Source organism: Balaenoptera ricei, chromosome 19 (assembly GCF_028023285.1).
Source record: "Balaenoptera ricei isolate mBalRic1 chromosome 19, mBalRic1.hap2, whole genome shotgun sequence".
Classification (NCBI taxonomy): Eukaryota; Metazoa; Chordata; class Mammalia; order Artiodactyla; family Balaenopteridae; genus Balaenoptera; species Balaenoptera ricei.
The window spans coordinates 8,708,302-8,736,162 of NC_082657.1; the positions used below are offsets into that span (position 1 = coordinate 8,708,302).

Here is a 27,861-nt window from a genome sequence, read left to right on the forward strand (position 1 = left end):
CCGTGCTCCACAGCAAGAGAAACCACTGCAATGAGAAGCCCGCGCACCGCAACAAAGAGTGGCCCCCGCTCGCCGCAACTACAGAAAGCTGGAGCACAGCAACAAAGACCCAACACAGCCAAAAATAAATAAATAAAATAAATAAATTTAAAATATATATTTCTATAGGATAGCACTGCTCTGGAGCCACCATTAGCCCAGCCAGAAACTTTGTGAATTATAAAGAGATGCCCTTTCCAGACAGCGCTCCATGCCAGGGCACACACACAATTTGACTGGGAGACCCATCTCTGACTATTCCCCTTAAGTTCATTTCTCTCTCACAAACCAGTGTAACTCCTGGCTTCCACTGTGGGGTCTAAGGTGGCTGTGCCGGCTCTCACCACATCCAAGCAGAAAGGGAAAAAAGAAGATGGGGCACAGATGCCCAAACCTTTTAAGGATGAGACTCAGAAGTGGTACCTTGGCCTCCCATTCACAGCCCATTGCCTGAAACATGGTCACCTGACCACCCTAACTGCAAGGGAGGCTGAAAAACCTGGTCTTGAGCTGTATGTTCCCGTGTCCTGTTAAAACTCTATTCCAGTGGACAAATGGGAAAATACATCCTAGAGGACAATTAGAAGTCACAAACAGCATCAGGAAGGGCTGCTTTAATTTAAGAAAGATGGCATCTACTGAAACTAAATACACACCTAACCTATGACCCAGCAATCCCACTATTAGGTATTTACCTGATAGAGAACCCAACATGTGTCCAGCAAAATAATGTACTAGAATGTTCATAGAAGCTTTATTCATAATAACCAACAACTGGAATCCAACCTAAAAGTATCCAATCAGCTGTAGAATGGATAAATACATTGTACATTCATACAATGGAATACTATATAGCAGCAGAGAAGAATGCAAAAACTAATATTTAAAAAACTAGGGGACTTCCCTGGCGGTCCAATGGTTAAGACTTCATGCTCCCAATGCAGGGCGTGCGGGTTCGATCCCTGGTCAGGGAACTAAGATCCTGCATGCCACACAGGGTGGCCGAAAGAAAAGAAAAGAAAAGAAAAAAACTAATACATGCAACAAACAACATGGCTGAATCTCAGAGTGATTCCGCTGCATGAAAGAAGCCAGACACTAATGTGTACATACTGTATAATTCTGTTTACATGAGGTCAACAGCAGACAAAACTAGGCTTTGGTGTCATAAGTCGGGATAGAGGTAATTTTCGAGGGATAGAAATTGTAAGGGGCACTGGGGCAGAGAGGAATCTGGGGGCTAGAAACATTCTTTTTCTTGATCAGGATGTTGGTCCCACAGAGACATTCAACTGTGAAAATTCATTACGCTGCCCCTTTATGGTTTGTGAACTTTTCTGTCTGTGTCCTATATTTCAATAAAAGGTTTTTTCTTTTAATATTTATTTATTTATTTTGGCTGCACCGGGTCTTAGTTGCGGCACACGAACTCTTAGTTTGCAGCACGCATGCGGGATCTAGTTCCCCGACCAGGGATCGAACCCGGGTCCCCTGCATTGGAAGGCGGATTCTTTACCCCTGGACCACCAGGGAAGTCCCAGATTGTTGTTGTTTTAAGTAGCCCTGAGAGGCTTAAAATTTACACAATGGAAAGGGAAAGCAGAAAAGGATTGTGACCAAGTGGCATATAGACTCACGGTTTTGTGACCCCAAGTCCCTAGGATCGTTCAGAGCTGACCCCATCTGGAGGGACAGGACTGAGTAGGGGGCTGTAGCCACCACACCCCAAGGAGGGATAGCTGTGGCCAACCACCAGCCTGCCAGCAGCCATAGGAAGCCCAGAGCCAGTCAGATGTTAGCAATCCATGCCAAGGCTCTCAGCTGTGGGCACAGTGGCTTCTGAGGCAGGATGTTGTGAATTATCAGCAGCAGATCCACACAGGCGTCCGATCCTGGCTAGACTGGCTCACCAGAACTTTCGGCACTGTGGAATTTGAGACACAGGAGGTGGCAGTAAGCACCACGGGGAGACTGGGAGGAAAACTCTGGAGGATGCATCAAGGAGAGGGCCTCTCAAAGGCTGGCGGAAAACACCACCACCAGCAATAATAATAATAATAGCCAACACTCATCAAGCCATTGTCTGGTACCAGGGGCTGTTCTAAGCATTTCACAATAACCTGAACAGATTAAGATACGAAGCGCTGGGGCTTCCCTGGTGGCGCAGTGGTTACGAATCCACCTGCCAATGCAGGGGACATGGGTTCGAGCCCTGGTCCAGGAAGAGCCCACATGCCGCGGAGCAACAAAGCCCGTGCGCCACAACTACTGAGCCTGCGCTCTAGAGCCTGCGAGCCACACCTACTGAGCCCACGCGCCTAGAGCCCATGCTCCGCAACAAGAGAAACCACTGCAGTGAGAAGCCCGCGCACCGCAATGAAGAGTAGCCCCCGCTCGCCGCAACTAGAGAAAGCCCGCACGCAGCAACAAAGACCCAATGCAGCCAAAAATAAATTAATTAAATAAAGAAATTTTTTTAAAAAAGAAATATGTATGTGAAACCATCACTACAGTCAATTTAGCTAACATTTCCATAATACCCAGAAGTTTCTCTGTGGCTTTTTGTAATTTATCTCTCACTCCCTCCACCTTCATTTTCAGGAAACCACTAATCTTCCTGACACTGTAGATTACTTTGTATTTCCTAGAACTTCATACTGATGGAAACATACAGTATGAGGAATTTTTTTTTTCTGATCCGGCTTCTTTCACTCAGTAAAATGCTCTAGAGTTTCATCATGTCATTGCAGGTACTAGGAGTTTATACCTTTTTCTTTCTAACTTTCCATTGTACAGTGTGGTAGACAGAATAATGGTCCCTGGGTTCTTCATGCCTATGTGACTGACCCCCAGTGAAAACCCTGGACACCGAGGCTCAGGTGAGCTCCCTGATTGGCAATACTCCATGCATGTCATCACATGACGTACTGGAAAGAAATAAGTACTGTCTTATGACTCCACTGGGAGAGACCACTGGAAGCTTGTGCCTGGTCTCTCCTGGACTCTGCCCTGTGCACCTTTTACCTTTGCTGATTTTAATCTCTAGCCTTTCACTGTAACATACCATAAACATGATTATGACAGCCTTTCTGAGTTCTGTGAGCCCTTCTAGTAAGTCTCTAAACCTGAGAGTTGTCTTGGGGACCCCCAGCACACCTGTCTAGGTGTTTCTCAGTTTACACCTCTCAGAATTCCAGCGACTTCATCTCAGTTTGGTCTCTATCTCAATCTCCATTTCCATTTCCCAAACCCACATATTATCCATCTCCCAGGTCTTTCCTTGTCTCATTTTTCTTGTCTCTCCCTCTTCTCCATTTCCTTACAACATCTTCTGTTTCTGTCTATCAATTTGACAGCCAGAATTACAGCTGCCTCTTCTCTCTTGACGAAAACCACAGTTTGATTAATTTTATAAAGTGGGAATTTTAGAACATCAGAAAACAGAATAGATAACAAGAAACACTCTCCCCTTGTTCCCTATCAAACTCAGTGCCAAGCACTTCCTAGGTGTTTACCATCATTGCTCCCATCCTCTGCCAGAAAAGAGATTCTTTAATCATCCACAGTCCTGAGCCCCAGGCTTCCTGGGCAGTGGGGACAGACAACAAAAAGATTTCTCATGCTCTGCACAATGTTCTGAAAGAGGACTGGCTGACAAAGGGTTAAAATGTTCCAAGACCTTTATTGTCACACTAAGAGAAGAAATGAAGAACCCGTGGTGTATCAGTTAATTATGGCTGTTGTTATAGACTGAATGTTTTTGTCCCCTCCAAAATTCGTATGTTGAAACAGAATCCCGAATGTGATGGAATTAGAAGGTAGGGCCTTTGGGGTGATTAGGTAATGAAAGTGGAGCTCTCATGAATGGGATTAGTGGCTTTATAAAAGAGACCCCAGAGAGCTCTCTGACTCTTTCTGCCATGTGAGGACACAGCAAGAAGGCAGCTGTCTACAAACCAGGAAGTGACCTCTCACCGGACACAGAATCTGTTGGCATCTTGAACCTGGACTTCCCAGCCTCCAGAACTATAAGAAATAAATATTTATTGTTTAAGCCACCCAGTCTATGGTAATTTGTTACAGAAGCCCAAAAGGACAAAGACAGCTATGTAACAAATATCTCCAAATATTAATAGTTTAAAACAATAACTTTTGTTGTTGCTCACAGATCCATGGGTCAGCTGGATGGTTCTTTTGGTCTTGGATGACCTAAACCATGCATCTGAAGTCAACTGTGGGTTGGGTAGTTGGCCCTGTTTCTGGGAGTTGGATGGATGCCTGTGGTCTGCTTGGTGCAGGCTCTCATCCTCCAGCAGGTTAGCCCAGGCTTATTCCCATGGCAGTGGAAACTTTCCAAGGAAGCAAACGGAAGACACAAAGACTCTCAAGACCTAGACTCAGAACTAACACAGCATCACATCTGCCACATTCTATTGGTCAAGCCTAGCCCAGATTCAAGGGGTGGAGAAACTGGTGCTACCCCTTGAAAGGAGGAGCTACAAAGTCAAATGCAAAGGGCATAAGTGGGGAGATTTGTGGCCACTTTTTACTTGTGACACTAGTGGGCAATGGTGATTCTATTCTGTTATAAAGAGAAAGCAAGCCCAATTTCTAGTCAAAAATGGTGTCTTTCACAGAAGATCTGCAGAATGTGTGACTCGTGTTTCAGAGCAGGAAACAACCCATTTGCGACAGTCATTAGAGATGGTCTCAGATACTGTGGCTCTCCTGGGCACATGGTAGGGTTCCACCTACTGGAGGTTTGGCGGGGCCATGTGACTTTCCCTGCCCAGTGAAACATGAGAAGAAGGAATATGTGCCACTTCAGTCTGCAAATTCTAAGAACTAGTACACCCTTGACCATATTTTTAATTTTCCCTTGGCCAGTCAGATGCTGGCTGGGGCTGTACTCATCTGAAGGCTTGAGTGGCTGGATGTCCCAGGGGGCTTACTCACATGTCTGGCAGTTGATTCTGGCTGTCAAATGGGAGCACAGCCAGGATTTTCAACCAGAGTGTCTGCATGTGTGCTCTCCATATGGTTTGGGCTAAGAAGCAAAATAAACAGTGAAATGAAACAGTTCAGAGTCAGATGGCCTGGATTTTCATCTTCCCACCCACTCATCCCCCCAACGCACACACTTACTGCTCTGCAAATTACTATTTAACCTCTCTGAGGCACAATATTAATATTCATGCCGTTCATATCACCCTTACTGGATGCTCATACTTTGGTTCTCAGTTTCAGGTTTGAACACAACATCCAGACCCTTTCCCCAACCCCCCCTGCCCCCCACCATGGTGGCCTAGGCTGGGACATGACCACCTGTAACAGATTGGATTACTCTTCAGAAGTCTTCACTCCATCCACCTCATCTCCTTGGAAGGAATGTATAATACTTCTACCCCTTTATACTGGGTTTGGCCATGTGACTTGTTTGGCCAATAGTATGATGGTACACAGAACACAAACAGAGGCTTGACATGTACCTGTACAGTTAAGTTCACACCTCTGCCATCAACATGAGAGATCCTGGGATAGACCGCTGGTCCCAAGCATTGAATGCACCAGCCAAGGCCAGCCAAGATCAGCCCATGCACAAACACCTGAGGCAGCCCAGTCAAGATCAGCGAGGCAGCCCACCATGTGCAGCCCCGATCAATCATGCCCCAGACGACCTCAGACATATGGGACAGCCCAGCCAAGATCAGTAGAGCCATCCTGCCACAATCAGCTAGGTGACTCTCAGCATGAGCTAAATAAATGTTCGTATTGAAACGGAGCAATACCCTAAGGTCCTTCCCCCTCCGCATGTCCTCCACCTGCCTTTCGTCTGTGGAAAAACGTTAGCCAAAGAATAAGTTTAATCGGAGAAGTGAGAAAATGCAGAAACAGAGGAAATCAGTCCAACAAGACTAAATAATAATAATAGTTTAGCCATTAAGCATAGTCAAGGACCTTTAGTTCCTTCTCAAGGGCTATAGATAATATTCTGAGCCTATCCTGTGAGCTGTCTGATACTGAAAACTCCAGCAAGTGGAAGAAGTTAACTACATGATGACCAGACTGTAGCCATGACATAAGCTGCCACAATTCTGAGAACTGGCCTCAAGGAAATGGGAACAAACCGACCCCGGAACTGAAGATTAACTGTACTTAAAACAGTCAAGACGAAGCTAATTAGACCACTGATGACCAATTTCAAGATGACTGTCAGAGCTGACTGTGCTCTTTCTGCATGTAGCCCCCTCCCTCTGTCTATAAAAGCTCTCGCCCCCTGATTGTCGGGGGGAGGGGGAGTCAGCCTTTGAACAGGTGTCCACCCTCCCCTCCCCACCACTTCCACCAACCTTGCCTCTTTATTGGCTTTTGAGCTGCGAGCAGCTGGACCACACTTTTGGTTACAATATGTGTACATCACACACAGGTTTTGATTGTTTGTTACCCAACTATAGTGAATTGATACATTACCAGCATTATATCCACAGACTCGTCATCATTACATAGCTGCAATGTGACTGTATGACCACCAGATTATTTTTATTTTATTTGTGATCCATGGACCACATAGCAAGATGACACTGGCAAAATCATAAGTAATTGTACCCAGACCAAATGTTAAATGCAGATGACACGGAAGGCTAAAGGTGGTTTTACAACCACATAAGTTTCAGGGTAGTGTGGTTGGTGATTAACAGGCTGGAAAAGCCCATGCTCAGGATTTCCCATGGCTTGGCTGGACTTCACCCAGATTCTTCCAGAGGCCGGATGACTTGTGATATTGCAACAGATCAAATGAAAAAGCAACTCTGAAAATCCAGTTGTCTTCTCTTGAACTGGACATTACTTATTCTCAGAAATGTAAAATAATGCCATTCTTCTCATTAAATATTTTTATTTTGGAAAATATAGCATTTCTCACTTAAAATGTTATTTACGTTTAAATGCAATGTTTCCAAATGTCCATCGACACATGAATAGATAAACAAAATGTGGTATCTGTGTGCAATGAAATATTACTCAATCTTAAAAGGGAAGGAAATTCTGACACATGCTACGACATGAATAAACTTTGAAAACATGATGTTAAGTGAAAGGAGACAGGCACAAAAGAACAAATGCTGTATGATTCCATTTACATGAGGTACATAGAATAGGCAAATTCATAGAGACCTAAAGTAGAATAGAGATTACCTGGTGTTGGGGGGATGAGGAATTATTGTTTAGTGGGTAGAGTTTCAGTTTGGGAAGATAAAAAGAAATGCTGGAAATGAATGGTCATAATGGTTGCACAACAATGTGAATTTACTTAGTGCCTCTAAACTGTATACTCTTTTTTTAAATTTATTTATTTTATTTTTTTATTTTTGGCTGCATTGGGTCTTCGGTGCTGCTCACAGGCTTTCTCTAGTTGCAGTGAGCTGGGGCTACTCTTCGTTGCGGTGTGCAGGCTTCTCATTGCAGTGGTTTCTCTTGTTGTGGAGCACGGGCTCTAGGCATGTGGGCTTCAGTAGTTGCAGCATGTGGGCTCAGTAGTTGTGGCTCGCAGGCTCTAGAGCGCAGGCTCAGTAGTTGTGGCGCACAGGCTTAGTTGCTCCACAGCATGTGGGATCTTCCTGGACCAGGGCTTGAACCCATGTCCCCTGCATTGGCAGGCGGATTCTTAACCACTGCGCCACCAGGGAAGCCCTGAACTGTATACTTAAAAATGGTTAAAATGGTAAATTTTATGTTATGTACATTTTACCACAATAAAACCGTTGCAGAAACGCAATGGATTTATCATGGTTATTTTTAAATGACTTACTAAATAATTTTTAACTTCTCAATCTTAATGCTCATATATATATTTTTTAAATATTTATTTAGGCTGTGCCAGGTCTTAGTTGCGACATGCAATATCTTCATTGAGGCATGCGGGCTTTTAGTTGCAGCATGCATGCAGGCTCTAGTTCCCTGACCAGGGATCGGACCCGGGTCCCCTGCATTGGGAGTGCAGATTCTTACCCACTGGACCACCAAGGAAGCCCCTTAATGCTTAAATATCGATAGATATAACACACATACAAAAAAACTCTTTGGGTCCTCAAGAATTTTTAAGGGTGTAAAAGAATCCTGAGACCAATAAGTTTGAGAACTGCTGCTCTATGTGCAGCTGAGGCAAGCCTGAGCTAGCTGTCCCTGGCACTTCTCTGCAAGGATCTACAAACTCCCAGGAATTAAAGTTTCTTCTGGCCCAGGTGGACAGGCGACCTCTAGTGGAAGTATAAGGTATTGCTTGACAGCGCAAAATTTGAGTCATTTTGTGGAGTTCGCTGAAATTCTAAGACAGAAACAGAGATGGTCGCGTGAAATGAGGATTTTATTTCAGCATATTAACTTTAAACCGTGAACCATGTCTCCTCTCCTGCACATTCACACACATACACACACAGACATTCACACGGAGATCCACGGTCACATGCACACACACAAAATTACATACAGACAGAACTAGATGCTCACACACACAGTCACAGACACGCAGACAAGATCAAACACACACACACACACCATCTCTCCACAGACCCCCATATGTACACACACAGAAATACTTTCACACACACAGACACAGCTTCACACATGGACACACACTCATATAGTCATACACACAGACACACTTTCACATGCACAGACACACACACACTAAAATAGCATATCGTTAACAAAAGGGACTTAGTAAATGAACGTCATTCTCTATTTTTAAAAAAAGATTGTAATGGAAAATGAGTTTCTTCCCAAAGCCATTAAATAAATGTTGAACAAATAATTAAGATGAATCTAGGTTTGGCAGCGTGCCCAATTAGAGGTCCACAATCCCTTAGCTGAAGTCTTTGGGGACAGATGCGTTTCAGAACTCAGAACTGTTCCAATTTTAGAAAGGTAATTCTGAGCGAATGCCATATATTATGTAACGCTCCCAGGGGCTTGAAGCAGACCCTGCTCCATCAGACATGTTAATATATTTGCAGCAAAATGTGTGAAAATTCACACCAACGGAGATAAATAGTGTTAAGAACGCATATTAGCTGATTTGCCGCCATGTGAGACTGGGCCAAAATGACCCCCTGAAGAAACATTTTTTTTGGTTGTCAGAGCTTTTTGGAATTCGGAATTACGGATAAGGGATAGGGGATTCTATCGGCAGGCCCTTCACACGTCATCTACCTATACTCCTGCTCTGATTGTAAATTTTCGACTTCAACTTGGACGTGGGGGAGGACGGCAGGATCCTGGAGGACTGTGACTCTTTAGCGCCCCCTCCTGGTAGCCCCAGTCCTTGCAGTTTGGCTGAGGATTTGTCATGTCTGCCGGCTTTGGCCAGATCCAGCAGTAGGTCCTGATTGGTCTAACCCTCCTGGCACAGGCATTGGTTCCGGGGTTGTCATGTGACCCAAGCTGATCCAATCAGACTGAAGGCAAGCCCTTTGGCTCATCAGTAGGGGACCAAGCCTCCCTATCTCTTTAGGATGGGAATGAGGAGCTCACAGGTGCCTGGATCTGTGGGCACCAGGTGAAGCCGCTTGGGGATGAGGCCAGAAAGAACTAGAAACAGTTAGATCCCTGTGGTGGCCATGGAATGGCGCTGCTCAGATCTCCCTTTAAGAGATCCTGCTGCTGACGGCACAGCTGTCTGACAGCCCCACCTCACTGGTGCCAAGGCCGCGCCTCCCTTGGGCAGCTCCCAATGAGAGAACACAGTGGGTACTAGTGCCAGCCCACTGCAGCCCCGCCCAGGACTCCTCTGATGGGCAACCTTTGCTCAAAGACCGCCCCATAGTCACACACACCCCACCCCCACCCCACAGACGTACAGCCAGAGGCTCCTCCGACCCAGTCCCTCTTTCCCTCTCTCCTTTCACAGCTGTCAGACTGATGGATGGTGGTGACTGTCCACTTCAGAATGGTTAAAATAGTAACTCATATGCCATGGGTATTTCATACACACAAATTTGACCACCCACCTCTCCTCGCCTCTCCATCACCACCCTGGTCTAGCCGCTATCGTCCCTCACCTGAATCACGGCTGTGGTCTCCTTACTGGGCTCCCAGCTTGCACCCCCGTTCCCTGCAGTTCATTCCCCACGTGGCAGTCGGAGGGTCCTGTTAACACCTATATCGGGCTCAGAAGCCTCCCACTTCTCCACCTCACAAAGAGTAAAATTCTTCACCCTGTCCCATGGGGCCCTGCACAAACTACCCCCATTCTCTCTCCCCCAACCTCCTCCTGCCCTCCCTCTCATTCACTCTGCTCCAGCCACACTGACCTCTTTGCTGTTCCTTGAACAAGCCAAGCACCTTCAGCCTCAGGGCCTTTGCACTTGCTGTTCCTGATTCCTGGAGCACTCTTCTCCCAAGACCTGCATGTCCTGCCCTCACTTCTCTTAGGCTTCTAGCCAGTAACCAGCAACTTCATCACTCCCTATCCCCTATGCCCTGATTATTTTTCTCCTTTGTGCTTATTACTACCTGATAGTAATAACATATACTTAAGTTATTCATCTATATTTCTTGTCCGTCTCTTCACTGATATGTCAGCTCCAATGAGAGCAGAAATTTCTGCCTGTTTTGTTCCCTGCTGTGTCCCCAGTGCTTAAAATAAGGCCTGGCACATAGTAAGTGCTGCATAAATATTTGTTAAATGAAAGATTAAGAGATAGCGACCAAAAGAGAGGCTGCGAAAAACAGGAAGAGAGAAGGGAAGACAAACACACAAAAAAGGGGAGGGGGGAGGAGATAGGGGAGTGAGGGAGGCTGAACTAGGGGAAAAATGAGAAGGGGGGGTTGGATCAAGATGGGGGGGAGAAAAGTGAGGAAGCGGGACAAAATAGAGAGAGAGCTGAGGCGACTGAGTCAGAACAGAGTGAGGGATAGAAACAGAGACAATATTGACAGACATCAGACAGAAAGACAGAGACACACAAAAATTGAGAGACAAAGAGAAAAGGGGTAGAGGAGACAGTGGTGAGGGAGACACACAGACGAGAAACCAAGAGAGCAGGAAAACGGGCTGGGAGAAGTGAGTTGAGAACTAGAGAGAAGGGGGCCAGTGGGAACAGAGATGGAGTCCCTCCCTCTAACTCACCATTGGCTGGTGTCCAGGGCTCTGGGCTGACTGGATATCCCTTGCGATCCAAGCTGTGGTTTTTAAAACCCCGAGGGACAGAGGTGGGTGGAGAGAAAGAACATGTCATGCTGTTCTATGGGCTTCAAATCGCCAGCTTCTTTAATCCTCAGAGAAAACTTTATGAGATAAATACTATGATCATCTTCATTTTACAGGACCAGAGAGGTTGAGTTACCTGCCCAAAGTCACACAGCTAGTGAGAGGAAGAGCTAGGATTTGAATCTGGGCATCTTGGCCCAAGGTCAGTGCCCCTAACCACCATCTACGCTAACTGGAAAGAGGTGCTGGCTTCCTGAGTCCCATTCAGTCTGGAGACACCCTCTGGGAAGTGGTGCTGGAGGGGTAGAGGAAGCAGAGGAGGTAAACAGATCGACATTCCTAGCCAGGTACATATCCACAGATGTCCCAGTCTAGAGAAGAGGCTCAGCTTCACCATCCTAGGAATGTCTCCAGTTCAAGGGAGGTAGTTGGACAGGAAACCACTTCCTGCTTGTAGGGTCCAACGCCCTGCCCAGAGCTAGGCCTTAGTAGTCGGGATGGGAAAATGGACTCAACCATCTCTGACTCTTTTATCAGGACTGGAGTTTCTCTACCTTGGTTTGCGGGCAGCATTGCAGACCAGAGAGGTTGCACTAATTAATCTTCAAAGGCAGCAGCGTGCTCTGATAACTTCCTCTGTGATTTCCAGAGGGGCAGAGAAGCTCTACCACCACCCCTGTCCACGCTCAACTCTCAGATCCGAGGAAGAAGGCCTCATTCTCTCCCAGCAGCACCCTGACATCTCCAGGTGACTTAGCCTCTGTCCCCGACATTATAATTATACAAATCACAACTCCCAGAAACCCAGCTCTTGCTGAGATCATCCCATCTCTCGTCTCCTGTGCTGTAACAGAAGGCCGGACCCTTTGCTCCCCTCCAGAGGAACTTGACCTCTGCCCCAAGCATGCAAAAAACTGCGAAGTCCTTCACACTGCCTGACCTTCAACTGCCCTGTTGCGGACAAGCCTCTTCTCCTCATCCCAACCCAGAAAATACATGATACCAATGGAAGAAGAAAAGGGCCCCCCTAAGGAAGGGGAGAACCCACACAGCCCACCTAAGGAGAGAAACGAAGATCAGATGCCAGGAAGGATTTGCCCTCACAAACTTGAGAGGAGTGGCACCTCTGTAGACAACACGACAAACACAGCACGAGGCAGCTGGGGCTGAGTTTATTGCAGGTGGAAGATGGATACGGAGATTCAGGGAGAAGGGGGGCGGGCTGAAGACTCTGTACTCAGAATCCTAAAGAGAGAGGGTCACGAGGCAGAGATCTGTATGCGGTCGGCCAGATGGTGGAGGACCGGCCTGACGGCGGAGAAGCTGCGAGGGGCGAGGCCCAGAGCCAGCCCCTCTTCGCCCCCCATTCTTCAGGATGACGGCTCCGGAGACGCTAGACGATGTCATGAAGAGGGAGCCAGACCCCAATCCGGGAACGGCGCATCCGCGGCGGGGGCGCCGGGCTCTCGAGGGCCGGCGGTCCATCTTGGGTGAAAAGGAGGGTTACCCGAGTCCTCGCCCCCCGCGGCCTCCGGCGTCTCCCCCGGCGTCTGGCGGCTCGGGCGGCGGCTGGGGTCGCTGTGGCGGCGGCGGCGGCGGCGGCGGCTGTGCGGCAGCTCGAGGTGGGGTCGCGGCCCGCCAGGGGCTCCCAGGAGACAAGAGACCGAGGCAGCGGCGGGCACCGAGGCAGGCAGAGCACCCGCGCGGGCGCCGCAGGGAGAGGACTGCGCGCTGGGCGGCGGGCCGGCTGGGGCCGCAGGGGGCCGCGTGGGAACCCAGATGAGACCGTAATAGACAGCGAGCAGCACGGCAGCCAACGAGACGCAGAGAAAGTAGGCGCAGACCGGAGCCAGGCGCAGCCAGCGGCCCCGCGGGCCTTCGCTCAGCCCCGCGCCACCCGGGCTGTCGCCGCCGCCACCCACGCAGCTCGTGCCCCGCATCCCCGCAGCCCACTCGGCCCAGCGCCACAGCCCGCACAGGACCCGCCCCTTAGGCCCGCCCCCTCCGGAAGACCGCCTTCGCGCTCTAACCCTCCCTCGTCCAACCCCGCCCCCGCCAGCGTGGTCACGCCCCCGCCAGCGTGGTCACGCCCCCGCGCGGGCGGGCCTCCTCCGCGTTGTAAGCCCGCCTCCTCAGCCTCCGGCCAACCATCATCAACCTAACGCTTAACCACAGCGTTCTGACCCCGCCCCCACCTGGCTCCGGGCCCGCCCCAAGCACGCAGTATCTCGATTTTTCTCAAACGCAGGTCCCGACACCCGCCAGGCTGGCCAGGCAGAGGTTATACCCACCCCGGCGCTTCGCTCCGCTCTCCCTTTTCTGCCTCCTCCCTGCGCCCTAACCCCGTCCCCTTTCGGAACTCAGACTCCTTCCAGGCATCTAGCTCCGCCACTCCCTTGCCAAGCTCAGGCCTTTTAAGTCCCGCCCTTCCTTAGCCGCAGTCCCGCCCCAGTTGTAATTTGCGTTTCTCCAAGCTAAACTTTACTCCGACATTCGATCCCACCCTTTTCTCCCTCTACCCTCACCCATCTTCGGTCCAGGCTCCACCTCTTTTCTCCACTAGTTCGAGCACCCCATTCTAAACCACGCCCTCCGCCGCTGGCTGCGCCCCACACCGGCATAAGGGATTCCCATCTAAACCTGCTCTTGTGGTTCCATCCCACATGCTAACATCCTCCGTCCCATGGTTTAACTCCGTACACCAGAATTCTGGCCCCACCCAGACACCCTAACCACGCCCCCTCAGGGGACGTGCCTCCTTCTCCATACTTTGCGTCCTGAGGTCTAAGCTCACACCCCGAAGCTCCAGATCCGCCCCACACACCAGTCATGCCCCCTCCCCATCTCCTCCCGACCACCCTCAATATCTCCCTCTCTAAAACCATGGAGTGGGCTCCGGGGAGGAGAGAGCACAGCCCGGAGATCCAGACTAAGCCCCTCCTGCCTCCCCCTCCCCATCAAGGCGGGGAAGCTTCAGTCCCCTCCCAGCAGCGTCTTCAGGAATTCGGGGAGGCCTGTGGGAGGGTGGGAGGGAAGACGTATCAGGGGGTGTGGAAGAAGAAAGACCCCCTTCCTCCCCCCTCTTCCGCCACGGAAAAGCCCGCCAAGCACAGCAACCCAGCCTGCGCCCGCCAGCAACACAGTTCAAAAGTTAGCGGAAGCACTGCGTTTAATAGAGACCGGGCTGGCGGCCGAGGAAATCAAGTCCTTCAGGAGTCACCGGCTATTCGCCATGACCCAGATGTAAGCTCCTGGAGGCGGAAAACGGCCCGGGAACTGGCACCTAGACCCCCATGGCCTCCATAAGGCGTTAACTCGGGGGCGTCTCAGCCACCCCGGTGCCACAGCGCCCCCCATTTGTGAAACTGGACTACTGCCCTGGCCCAATCCGGTTCACTATCCCTGGCTCCTCCCCCCCTTACATTTAACCCTCTCCTGGCTGGAGTGTGGCGGAAGCAGAGGACAGAGGAGCGAGGCGGCAGGAGGTTAGTGCAGAGCGCGGAGGCCACTGTCGGCGGGCGCGGTCAGCGGGCGGCCCCCGGTGGCGAAGCGGCCGCCACCACTTTGCAGAAACGCACCCTCTGGAAGTCGGTGATCTCCGCCGTCTCCTGGCCCTCAGGGTCCGCCTCTGGAAAGAGAAGGGGTGGTCACTGGAGGGCAACAGTAACCCCTGCCCCCCTACCGCCGGACCGGGACGCTCTAGCCCCGCCCCTCTGCCCCACTGAGCCTGGCTGCTGCCCACCCCGCGTTAAGCGGTTTACGAGTCTCGGACTCCTTTAATCCTCGGAGCGGACCCACGCAGCAACACCCATCCCAGCAGTACCCTGTTTACAATCGAATACATAATCTGATATAACGAGATCGCAGTCACGTGACCCAAAGACAAAGCGCTTGGGCACCCCGGCCTCAGCCACCACCATAAACTCCGTCCTCTCCGATCGCGGCCCCAGCCCACCCCATCCCACGGGCCTAAGCCAACCTCTATCGCGCCTGCCCTACAGGACCTACCCTTCACTTCCCCTGCCCACCTTCTGAGTCCTAACCAGACCTTCCTTGGCTCTGCCCCGAAATCCTAATCCCACTCCTGGGGGAGGTCCGTGGTTCACAACCCGGCTTCCACCTGCTGGAGGTGGAGACAGGGTTGGCCTCTTGCTCCAGGTCCGCTGGCCCCAACATTCTATTTTACCCCAATTTTTTTACCCCACTATTTTACGTATTTCTAATTTACCCCAATTTACTAATTTACACCTCGAAACTCTAATCCCGCCCACAGCTAAATCCATTACTCTGCCCCTCCCCATTCTTATTTTTGACCTAAATTTCTAATCCTGCCCTTAGCTCCTCCCCCTGAACCTAGCCCACCCCCTTACTTTTAGATTACTTTCCAGAACCCCTGGGATAGGTCTCTAAATCCTAATCCCATCCTGGTTCCACTTCCTCACCCCCAAACCCCATACACACTCTATTCCTAGCGGCTCGGCCCCGGGGGGAAGTCCTTCCTTTAGCCCCACCCCCTTCACGCCCACCCTTTCCCAGCAGCGTAACCCCACCCCCCGTCCAGCTGTTCGCCCACACCAATGGTGGAGACCCACTTCACCCCGTTCTGCTCCCCCGAAACCCTCTTCCCCTCAACCCAAGAGGAAGCAGAAGGAAGAAGGCCACCGCGCAGCCGCTCCCCCACCTGGAGCTGCCTCAGACCCCTCCTCTTCAGCTTTCTGGATTCTTGGGAGGCTGGGCCCACTCTTCAAGGAGGCAGGGGCTGGCTGGTCACCTCCTGGAGGAGGAGGAGGCCCAGTCAAGCCCCTTCCCCTCCAAGTATCCCCCCACCCAAGACAGAAGGCCCTGGGGGAGAGGGGGGTTCAAGGACACACGTGGGGAGGGTCACTGGAGAAAGTGAACTCTTTATTGGGGAGGACACTCTGAATGGTTCACAGCAGAGCAGGATCTGGGGGTGGGCATTCCGGAGACAGGCACGGCCCATCCTCCCTAGCCACCAGGGTGGTGGGACACACGGGGTCCTGGGGCTCAGGCTGAGGGTCCCCCATGCACCCCTCAAGCACACACACAAGCAGCCAGCTTCATGCATTTCCGAAAGGCCAGGCCTCACCTGGAGAGAGGGCGTCAGCCGGATGGGCGGTCCGGGGAGAATTCAGCTCCATCTCTTCTCCCCAGTCGGACACAGGCTGGTGGCCCCCGGTGGGCGAGAAGGGGCTGGAAGGCGTGGCAGGGGCCTGGGGGAGCGGCAGAGGCTCCTCCGGCCTAGCGGGCTCTTCGTCGCCACGTTCCCCGGTGGGGCTCCCGGTGGGGCTCCCGGTGGGGCTCCCGCTGGGCTCAGCCTCGTGGGGTCGGTGGTCTCGGGCAGGTTCTTCTCCCTCCTCGTCAGCCTCTTCTTCTTCCTCGATCTCCTCCTCCTCCGCATCCTCACTCATGTCTTCCCACTCCTCGCCCTCCCCATCCTCACCCTCGCCCTCCCCGCCCTCGCCCTCCTCACCCTCGTCCTCGGGAGGCCGATGGGCAGGGGCCGGGCTCTCGGGAGGCTGTGAGGAACACAAGGCAGGTCGGGGAAAGGGTGTGGGCCCTGGGCACCCTCACATCACCTGCCCAGAGATGACACGCCGCCCTACCTGCGTGGGCGCCTCCTCAGGGGTAGCGGGCTGTGTGGGCTCAGGGGCTGCGGACACTGCCTCCTGCGTCTCCCAGCGGTCATCGTGGTCACTGGAGGGAACAGAGGAACGGGGTGAAGCCCAGGTGGAAAGAGGAAGGGCTTCCCACCCCCAGCTCCCCCCCCAGAGACAGAGCTGCAACATTCAGCTGGGTGGGGGGAGCAGGCTGTGGGATTTCCAGACCGGGAGCTGGCACGCTGGAGCACCCAGGAGGAGGAAATGGTGGGCACGTCCGTCAGGGACGGACAGATGGAGGAGGGCCAAGTGGCAGAAGAGGACCCAGATGGGAGGGGAGGAGGGGACAGATGAGGGCAAAGTGGAGAGCCAGGCCCCAACACCCCCAAAACCAAGTTCCTGACCCACAGGGAGACGAGTGCCCGAGGCAGGCAGGGCCAAGACAGGACAGATAGATGTACCCTCCCACACACAAGCCAGAGAACGGCCAGGGGTAGAGCCACACAGCCCCACTGGGGTTGTGCACGTGCCAGAGGAAGGGGTGCCCCCACCTGTAGGCACGGGGAGCTGCCTTGGCCTGGGGTCGGCCACTCTTCCTCTTTCTGCGGCTGACCTCAGTTTTGTGCTGGGACAGGAACTCCCTGAAAGTGGGGGGCTTGGGAGGCCGGGCCCAGGCCTGGTCATCTGCAACAAAACCCAGGGGGAGTTGGGGGTGGAGGGCACGGCACAAACCACCCCCACCCCTCCCCCGGCCCCGGCCCAGCCAGCTGCCTCACCCCACCCAAGGACTCTCCCACTCACCGTAGCAGTGGGATGGTTCCAGGGCCACAGCTGGGCCATCCTTGAACCTGGGGAAAGAGAAAGGGGGTGAGCAGGCAGCTGGGGGCACAGGGAGAACAAGAAGGGGGAAGAGATTGGGGGGAGAGATGGGGGCCAGGGTCAGAAATCAAGATCATAGAAGGCAAGGTGGTCAACCAGAAGCGGGCAGAGGTGAGGAGTGTCACTGACTAAAAGGAGGACAGGATCAGGTGAAGGACAAGGGGCAAATTTGATATCATAGTGACAAATACAGAAGAAAAAATTCAGTATTTGACAGCCTGCCCGCCCGTGAACAAAAATTTGGAAAGTACATGATCCCCAGCTCCCTGTCCAGCCTCATTTCCTATCACTCTCACCTCCCCAGCTAAGCAAGTTCTCCTACCACATGGAGCTCCTGCCTCAGGGCCTTTGCTCTTCCTCAGATCTCTAAGTGACCCACTCCCTAACCTCCTTCAGCCCTCAGTTTGGAGGCTTTCCTAAACTTCCTAATCACATATTACATATATTATCTAAGTCCAAAACAGTAGCCTCCAACCTTCTCCATACTCTGCTTCATTATTCTTCAGCGTCTGACATGAGCTCTATTCATTGCCCATCTTTCCCACTGGACTCTAAGTTCCATGAAGACAGAAGCATTTTCCTCACAGAAAAATATATCCCCATCACCTAGAACCTTCCATGACACATAGGAAGGACTCAATAAACGTTTGCTCATGAAATCACTGCACATGTGCAGTAGTGAGACTTGCTGCTGGCTGCTTTGAGGACATAAGAGAAAAACAATTACTTCCTCAGTCTTAACCCTGAGAACATCTCCCCAAAAGCCCCACCTGTCTACACCTTAGAAAGATCAGCTACAATATCTGTGCAAAACATTTCTCACGCTGGCACAGGCTTAGCTCACAACCCAAAAATAAATGCTCCGACCGCCAGGCACACAGACAAGATCCTCTTTCTTTAGCCAGCGCCATGGCAGAGGATAGAGGATGATGTAAAAACTACAGCTGTCCGGCTTCCCTGGTGGCGCAGTGGTTGAGAATCTGCCTGCCAATGCAGGGGACACGGGTTCGAGCCCTGGTCTGGGAAGATCCCACGTGCCGCGGAGCGACTAGGCCCGTGAGCCACAATTGCTGAGCCTGCGCGTCTGGAGCCTGTGCTCCGCAACAAGAGAGGCCGCGACAGTGAGAGGCCCGCACACCGCGATGAAGAGTGGCCCCCACTTGCCGCAACTAGAGAAAGCCCTCGCACAGAAACGAAGACCCAACACAGCCATAAATAAATAAATAAATAAATAAATAAAATTAAAAAAAAAAAAAAAACAAAACTACAGCTGTCGACCTTAAAACTGCCGCTGGGCAGCTCTTCCAGAACCTCTCTGTCTTCGCTATGGAAGTCAGTGCTCCTGTGGATGATGCCTTTGCTTTAAGTTTGACTAACGGGATGTTTCCTGGGACCCGAAAGGGGACAGAGTCAGACCTGAGGATAATAATGCCACCAGGATAAGGGGTTTGGGTTGGTGGGGGACAAGTCAGAGGGATGAAGGGAGGATGCAGAGGTGTTATCACTATAAGTAATTCTTCATGCCCTCCCTGCGTGAGAAGTCCCATCTGTGTCCTTGGCCATGTAGCCACAGCAGTACCACCCACTAGAGTGGGCAGAGTTTAAGTTCCTGCCACAGCAATGCAAGGTCTGCTGGCTAACAGAATAGGGAAGTGTGTCCACTCTCCCTCCTGCACATCTGCCAGTGCCACGGCCAGCACGTCCCCAGGGAGCCCGAAGGGAAGGCACACCCAGGTAGACCCACAGCTTCAAATCCAGCCTGGATCAGCCCAACCCAGGAGACCTGTGAACACGTGAGAAAGAAATGCTTTCATGTGTCCCTGAGATTTGGTGGTGGTTACGCAGCATCACCTAGCAACTGCTAACTGATACACAGGGTGAGAAACCAGAGACAGGCAAAGGAGTCAGAAGTCAGGGCCAAGGTCGAGGAGCCAAAGAGGGGCAGGCAGGGCGGAGACTCACATGCCATCAGTCTTCTCAGCATCCCACTCCCTCCGCCACTGGCCGGTGGGCTTGCGGTGCCGCTGCAGCCGCTCCTGGTCGATCTTCTCCCGCTCCTGCTTCCAGCGCAGGTACTCGGACCGCTCTCGGCCCGTCATGGAGAGCGTCATGTCCCCAGCGCCACCCAGGCCGGCCCGGCGGCCCTGCCCCCAGCAGACAGGCAGTCAGGGCCCAGCGACAACCCTCCCCCGCCACACCCCCTCCCCCAGGCCCTCTAAGCTAGCGGGGAGGGGGTAGAGCCACCGGCTCAAGGTCACACATGGAGAAGATCAAAGCCACATCTGCCCACGTGGCACCTCCTCAGAGAGGCCATCCCAGATCTCTGTCTCTTAGTAGTATCCCTCTCTCCTCTGTCCCCTGACCCGGCTGGGCTGGAGTTTTCTTCTCAACACTTGCCATTACCTGACATCTTATTACATGGTCACTGATTTAGCCCCAGCACCCAAAACAGTGCCTGGCCCCGGCAGGGGCCCAGTAAATATCACTAACGTTAGTAATGAGAAAACATCGCCAAAACACACCAGAAAGCTTCGGAAGGAAAGCAGTGTGGTGCTGGCTCAAGAGCCGACAATCACTTGGGGGGCGAAGCCTGAGTGCAGGGCTGCCGCCTCTCCCGCTCTGTGCCCCGTGCGGCCGCACCCGGCCCTCCACACACACCCCACCCCCGAACCCAGAGACTGACTGCCGGACGGAATGTCAATGTCGTGGCCCCAGGCGCCCCGGCTGCCGGCACTCACCTGCCGGTCCTGCTCGAGGCCACAACGCACCCGCTCGAAGTCGGGGCCCCCCCAGTTGCGCCCGTGCCGACGGCTGCCTTCCCGACGGTCCCGCTCAGGCTCCTCCAGGGGCCCGCTGCGTCGCCGGGGGTCGTCCAGGAAGTTCCGCACTGGGTTGGGCTCCAGCACGCCTTCCTGCGGGTACACGGAGGTGGGGGGTGTTGGCGGGCTCCCGGGGCCGGGCGGCTCCGCCCCACCGCCGGGGGCGCCCGAGGCACTGACCCGCTGGTTGCGCTCGTACTCTGCAATCTTCTCCATCTCTTCGTTCATCTTCTCAATGTTCTGCTTGCGCCGCTCCTCCCACTCCTTGTTGGGGGTGGGGTGGGGACAAAGAGAGAGACAGGGCGTCAGAAAGAACCACTCAACCCGAGCGTCTGTCACCTTCTGAGGCTCTCAGGCCTGCGTGCGTGGCAGCCCCTGGCTGGCAGCTGGGCATTGGCTCTCAGTGTGTCCCCGCTCAACCGATAAGGGGGCTCAACGTACCTCGACTGTTTGTGCAAATACAACGTGTGCTGACCGCCTGCTTTCCTTCTGGGGTCTGGAATTTGGGCGTGTACTAGGCAGAGAGCACCTACATGACCAGCCCCGGATAAAAAGCCTGGGCACTAGGTCCCTAATGAGTCCCCAGTAGATGACCTTTGACATGTATTGTCAATGCCGGAGGAATTAAGTGCAGCCCGTGTGGCTCCACTGGGCGAGGACTCTTGGAAGCTGGCACCTGGTATCCTCCAGACTTCAGCCCATGGGCCCTTCTTTCCCCTTGCTGATTTTGCTTTGTATTCTTTCCCTGTAGTAAATCTTAGCTGTGAATCTTTCTAGCAAAACCCCGAACCTGGGAGAGTGGTGGGAACCCCAGCACACTATGGCTGGCACGGTAACAATGCCACAGCAATAACTCGGCACATGGCCAGGTGACCCCCACAATCCATTCTCCTCTCCTTCCAAGGTAACAGAATTTTAGATGAGCACGTGGCATTTCCAGGACTCAGCATACAAGAAAGAAATGAACTTCCATTTGATTGAAGCCATGGCATTTTGGGGTCTTTCTGTTACAACAGCTTAGCACCTACATATAATAACCATCCTTAAATAACACTCACTGAGCACTTACTCTGAGGGTTTCAATGTCTGATGTCGCATGATGCTTACAATAACCTTTAAACCTGATTTTCATTCCCGTTTAAGAGTGATAACCAGGAAGTTCCCAGAGGGGAAGTGAGCTGCCCAAGGACAGGGAACTAACAGAAGAAGGCTGACCCCTAAGCCACCATGCCAGACAGCCTCCCACTCTGCTAACCTGCGTGGTGGGGCACTGGGAGCAGTTACAGTAAGAACATCACTGTTTCCCACCAACAACTCCGGGGAGTGACACAGAGAGAGCACGTGCGTACGCACACATGCAAGAGAAAGCGTGCGCGCATGCGCTGCTGGACAGAGCCCGCCAGACGGCATCAGAAAGAGAAAAACGAGAGACGCGCAAGGGAAGGCAGGTGGGCAAGCACACAGCAGACAGAGAGCAAAACAGGAGAGACAGAAAGAGACGAGGAGAGTACCTACAAGCACTGGTCTGGAGGAGGGAAGGAGGGAGGGAGGGAGGGAGAGAGAGAGGGAAGAAATGAAAAAGAGCTGAAGAGAGAGGCCAAAAAAGAAACAGAGGAAGATGGATGAAGGAGACAATCCGTTTGAGAGCAGGAACAGAGAGAGAAACGGGACCACGTGGAGCCTCGCCAGAGGACTCCAGCCCCTGCTCGGCTCCTACCTTGGATTTGCGGTCGGCAGTTGAGGCATCTCCATTTCCAGAGAGATGAGGGGACCCCCTGCCCCGACCCCTCCGGCCGCGGCCCCCAGCTCCTCCTCGAGGCTGCTCCCCGGGACTGTCTTCCCAGCTGCGGGATGCCCGGCCCATGCCTGCCCGGCCCATGCCTGCCCGGCCTCCATGCTGAGGGGGGATCCGGCCTCCCTTGCTGGCCCCTGGGGGCCGAGGGGTCCCAGGAGACCTCCGGGAGGGACCCAGGTTCTTCTCCTGGAAAGGGGGGAGGGGGGGAAAGTACAGTCACTGGGGCAGGGAGATGGGGACATCCCAGGCCCAGAGGGCAGCTGCCAGGATCAAGGCTCCCACAGGTCTGGGGCAGCTGGGAAGGCCTTTAGTTCTCAACCCTTGCCCCCGCCCTGTACTCACGAGTCCCCATCCCGGCGTGGAGCTCACCATTTCCAGTGCCACATTCTCCTTCTCCACTGAGCGGCCCTTCCGGGGAGCTGTCACCGCTACTCCCTCGAGTTCAGCTTTTTTACGGTCCTCCTCGATCTCCTAGGAGCAAACAACAGAGACAGGGAGTGTCAGGGGTCCTCTGAACCAGCTGGATTCCCACAGCCCCCTGAACTCCTCCCACGTCTGCCCCAGCCCAGACCTCTCTCTGGAGCTCTAGACAAGAAAGCTGGTCACTTCAGCACCTTCCCTCAAACTCTGCCAGGCTGTTCCCCTGCTCAGAACCCTCCTGTGTGCCCGTCTCTGAGCCAGAGCCAAAGGCTTCCCCACAGCCGACGGGGCCCTACAGGGTCTGGTCTCGTTACCACCATGAACTCTCCTCCCACTCTCTCCCCTCACTCACTCTGACCTCACTGTTCCTGGAACCTACCAGGCTCAAACCTGCCTCAGGGCCTTTTTCACCCGCTGTTCCCTCCGACGGGAACACTCTTCCCCCAGAGATCCTCCAGTCCCTCACCTCCTTCAGGTCTCTGCTCAAAAGTCCCCTTCTCAGAGTGAGAGGCCCGCGCACTGCGATGAAGAGTGGCCCCTGCTTGCCACAACTAGAGAAAGCCCTCGCACAAAAAACGAAGAGCCAACACAGCCAAAAATAAATAAATAAATAAACAGAATACCATGGCCAAAAATTAGTAAAAATAAAAAAAATAAAAATAATAAAAAAAAAAAAAGTCCCCTTCTCAGGAAGGCCTTCCCTGACCAGCTCCCCTGTCATTCTCTCACCCCTCCCCCTCCCCCCGTCACTACCCCGCATTATGTGTATTTTGCTAACCGCCTGCCTCCTCCCCGAGACAGAATCTGCCCCAGGACAGGGATATCTGTCTGTTTTGTTCACTGATGTATACCCCGAGCCTAGAACACTGCCTGGCACACAACAGAGGCTCAGTATGTTTTTGTTTTTGTTTTAAATGAACAAACGTATGAAGAATGAATAAATGAAACCCACTCTTCATCCCATCTCAGGGACAGCCCCACCACCTACTCTGTCACCTGTGATAGGGACCTGGGCCTTGTCCTGGACCCTCTCTCCTCTCTAACCCCACCACGGCCCGTCAGTCACTGAGTCCCTCCCAAGAGCCCTGTCCCAGGCCGGGCACCTCTTCTCCACATCCCCCACCGAAGTCCCTGCCCCAGCTTCCTCCCTGTCTCCAGTATCCCCTCCTCCCACCCACCACCACACAGCAGCCAGAGGGGTCTTCCTAAAAAGCTATTCTGACCTGGCCCCACTCCCCCTCAAAGCCCTCCAGGGATCTGCAGTGTCCTTAGGAAAAAGTCCAAACTCTTAGCCTGGTGGTATTCTGGGCCCTGCATGGCCTGGCCCCAGCTGATCACTCCAGGTCAATATCCCCCAACTGACCCTCCAACTTTAAGCTCCAAGTTTTTGCACAAACTGTTCCCTCTGTGTTAAACGTGTTATGCTTTCCTTTTTGACTGGCTAACGATCTACTTACCTTTTAGGTCTCAGAATCCCCTCCTCCAGGAAGCCCCCTTAGTATCCCCTGGGCTGGGTGAAGAGCCCCCTCTGGGCTCCCACAGAACCCTGAACTCCTCCATCCCAGCCTTGCCCACTCTGGGTCATCACTGACTGAAGCCACAGCTGGATCCCTACTGGCCTGTGAGGCCCGGGGCCCAGGGCCATCTCCATCACTGCTGCTTCCCCAGCACCACTCAGCAGTGGGCCTGGTGCAGTGAAGACACTGGAGAATACTTGTGAACGAATGAATGAATGATGGAATGAAAGAAGGAATCTCAGGCTAAGGCCTTTGGCTTTTATCCCGAGAGTGATGAAAAGTCATGAAAAGGTTTTAAGGAAGGGAGAGGTGAGGGAAACTCACTGCGGGGAGGAGAGGGGATGGGGTCTCCCAGGGCGGGGCTAGGGCACCTGGTAGCGCCGGATGAGGGCCTCATTCTTCCGCCGAAGAGCCTCGATCCTCTTATCTAGCTCAGCATCCTTCTCCTCCTTCGATTTCAGATCCAGTGTGGCCGACTGAGAGGGGTAGACAGTTCAGAGACAGTAAGAAAAACCTACACCCACCCCAGTGCCATTCAATCTGGTGTCTGAGAGTCGGGAACCTGGGTCCCCTCCTCCCAAGGCCCCTGCCCCAAAGCTCAGATCCCAGAGACCCCACTTTCCTTCTCACCATTCCGCTGGCAGGGTGGGACCAGGGTCCCAGCAAACCTTCCCTGCAGAATCTGGACACAGCACTCGGGATTCCTGAGGTCAGAGGGAACAGAAGGACTAAGGCCAGTGACTCTACCCAATCTGTCTCCTCCTCTCCCATAACGGGGGCTCCTCTAACGCACACACTGCACGCGCACCCACAAACACCTGCACTCCAGGGTAATGTTAGCCCTCACTCCCACACCTTCTTCTTGAAGTGCTAGCCCGCCCCTTACCTGGAAATGTTTAGACTCAGTCCTCTCCGGAACGTTTTGGACTCACCCATTTCCCATAAAAACAATGTAATCACACCCACCTTGGGTGGGTTCTGGTCCCGCCCCACCATTTAGGAAAACATCCCATACTGCTCCCTTCAAAACGAAAATTCTAGGTCAGTCTCCACACCTCTGTGCTGGGAGTTTAAACCCGGGCCTCTATCCCAGGAGAGCTTTAGGTAGAGCCGCTCCCCCAACCTGCACAAGAAAGTTCTAGGCCCACATCCCCGTTAACAGTCTAGACCTGCCTCTTTCCCAGGAGTTTCACAAACGTCTTATAACCCCACAGTCAAAACAGTTCGAACCCCACTCCTATTTGCTGCCCCTACACTCAGGAATGTTCTAGCCCCACCCCCAGCATCCTAAGAAAGGTGCCGCTGCCTCCCCGCACTCCCACAAAGATTCCGCCAACAGGCCCGGTACCCACTGGAGAGACTTCCTGGGTCTGGCTTGACCTCCCAGCGGATAGTGTACCCGCCCGAGCGCGGACAGAACTTCCCCGCCCGCCCGCGGCTTTCTAGGTAAAAGCTCGTCTCCAACCGGTAGAGAACGCCACGGGCCCGCCCCGGGCCAGGGCAAACTTTCTGGCCCCGCCTTTCCCGCCAAACCTATGGCCCCGCCCACATGCTCGCTTCATTAATCCCCCCACCCCCGGCTTCCGACTTTCCCAGCCAACCCTCTGGCCCCGCCCTCTAGATCCCCAGGCAACAGCCTAAACCCGCCCCCTCCTTCTCGCGTTATTACACCGGCCCCGCCCCCGGCTCACCAGCCAACACCCTGGCCCCGCCTCCGATTTGTCCTTCCAACCTTCTGGTCACGCCCCCTGGCTCCGCCCCCGCCTAGTCGAGTCAAAATCTGGCCCCGCCCCCCGGCGCCCCTAGGTTCTGGCTCAGCGGCTAGCTTCTCCACCACACTCTGGCCGCGCCCCGGGCTCCCACAAAACTTTCTGGCTCCACCCCCAGCATTCTCTGCCAGCACTCTGGCCCAGACCCCAGCTCCCCGGCATCTTTTTTGGCCCCGCCCCCACCCTCGGGTCAGCCCCTGACTTCAAGGACCCACTTCCAGGGCAGGCAAAACTTTCTGGCCCCACCCCCAGAGTTTTCGACCAGAGTCCCGGCCCCGCCCCTAGCTCTCCGGGTAACGGCCCCGCTCCTAGCCCGAGCACTACTTTTCGGCCCCGCCCCCAGCTGCCCACCCACGCTCCAGACTCACCCTCAGCCCGGCCTACCCCGGCCCTGCCCACCCACCGACGTCCCGCCCCTCCAGTACCCCCTCCAACTTCCCATGTGGGCGTCCAGTCTCCGCCCCCCGCAGAGTACTCTGACCCCGCCCCCGCGGGCCGCTCGCTACCCCGCCCGTGCCCGCACCCGCCCCTGTACGTGGGGCGTCAGACCCCGCCCTCTCCGGGCGCGCTCCCGGCCCCCTCCCCCGGTCACCTGTCCCGGAGACCCCGCGGCGTCCGCGACTCCGACTCCGTCGGCCTCCGCGTCCGCAGCTCCCGGGCCGCGCGCGTCACTTCCCTCCCGCACCACGTGAAGAGGCGCACTAAAGCGGGTCATTTCCGGTCCTGCTGGCCGTTTCCGGGAGCCTTAAAGGCGCCGCGCCCACTCGGGTGAAGGAGGGAGTGGGTTGAGGCGGTCCGCAAGGGTGTTCAAGGGTGTTCTGGAAGCTTGTGTTACTGCTTTATGCCTGAATTACCTTCTTCCACGGAAAGGAGACACCATCCTCTCTCTCTGGCCTCTATCTGCTTGTCCTCTTTTCTGGTTCCAATAAATAGATGCCAGGCACTGGGCAATGGCTCCTGGAAGCCTGACCTGCCAGCTTGTGCTGGGGGTGGATGGGGGGGATCCCCCACCCTCCTGCCAGTGAAACCTTACAGTTAGTTGTGGGAGCTTAAAATTTTCAACGGAAAGAATCGTTTCTTCATCCTCTAAATCAGCGTTGAGTGACAGGCTGTGTGCTGGGGTGGGGGGTGAAGCGTGTTAAGGTGACGAACAAGGCAGACCCTATCCCTGTCCTCATGAGGGAAGGCACAAGTACACGTGAAATAACAGAAAACAGAAATGTGGGCGATGTCTTGCAAGAAGGACTGGAGGAGAGGCTGAGGGTGAGAGGGGGTTACTGTCCAGGCAGAGGGCACACAGCCTGTGCAAAGGCCCTGTGGTGAGTGAGCTTGGTGCCTTCTAGGAACTGGAAGATGCTCAGAGAAGGACCTGCTGAATTTGGCTACAGAGTCCAGAGGGTTACGTGCATTAAACAAAACTTAGACATGATTAACCTATTTTTACAAGTGATGCTAAATGTTATGGAACACCCTTACAGGAGGTGATGACAGTTATAAGTGGGCGGACCAGATTCCCTGAGGTTGCTGATAATTTTATTTTGTGATTTAAAGCATGGAAAGGGGAAGTACCTTGCCCCTCATGTGGTTACGGTTAACAGCATTTCAGAGACCTTCTCTACACATACAACTTAATTCTCTTGAAATTCCCCAGGAATTCCCTGGCAGTCCAGTGGTTAGGACTTGGCACTTCCACTGCTGGGGCCCAGGTTCAATCCCTGGTCAGGGAACTAAGATCCCACAAGCCATGTGGTGCGGCCACAAAAATAAATAAATAAGTAAATAAGTAAATAAATAAATAT

General features: G+C 53.4%; 2 protein-coding genes across 6 annotated transcripts; both read right to left on the reverse strand.

The window, feature by feature from the left end:
- Positions 1 to 12,401: 12,401 nt before the first annotated feature.
- INAFM1 (InaF motif containing 1) lies at positions 12,402 to 13,254 on the reverse strand. Its single transcript, XM_059904557.1, has one exon. The coding sequence runs from the start codon at positions 13,183 to 13,185 to the stop codon at positions 12,649 to 12,651; it is 537 nt and encodes a 178-aa protein (XP_059760540.1). The 5' UTR covers positions 13,186 to 13,254; the 3' UTR covers positions 12,402 to 12,648.
- An 85-nt stretch (positions 13,255 to 13,339) lies between these two features.
- Positions 13,340 to 26,744, reverse strand: CCDC9 (coiled-coil domain containing 9). 5 transcript variants are annotated; one of them, XM_059904553.1, is made up of 16 exons: positions 25,646 to 25,805; positions 24,924 to 24,997; positions 24,665 to 24,769; positions 22,726 to 22,827; positions 22,279 to 22,542; positions 20,742 to 20,825; positions 20,481 to 20,654; positions 19,705 to 19,886; positions 17,665 to 17,711; positions 17,415 to 17,547; positions 16,870 to 16,960; positions 16,353 to 16,782; positions 15,927 to 16,019; positions 15,274 to 15,368; positions 14,824 to 14,873; positions 13,340 to 14,259 (listed from the first exon to the last, which is right to left on the reverse strand). In XM_059904553.1, the coding sequence occupies exons 2-16, from the start codon at positions 24,924 to 24,926 to the stop codon at positions 14,175 to 14,177; spliced, it is 1,938 nt and encodes a 645-aa protein (XP_059760536.1). In that variant the 5' UTR covers positions 24,927 to 24,997; positions 25,646 to 25,805; the 3' UTR covers positions 13,340 to 14,174. The 5 variants fall into 5 exon arrangements, with proteins under 5 accessions (XP_059760536.1, XP_059760539.1, XP_059760535.1 ...); XM_059904552.1 differs by lacking the exon at positions 25,646 to 25,805 and adding an exon at positions 26,655 to 26,744 and having other exon boundaries at positions 13,344 to 14,259; XM_059904554.1 differs by lacking the exon at positions 25,646 to 25,805 and adding an exon at positions 25,180 to 25,548 and having other exon boundaries at positions 13,344 to 14,259.
- Between the last annotated feature and the right edge of the window lie 1,117 nt (positions 26,745 to 27,861).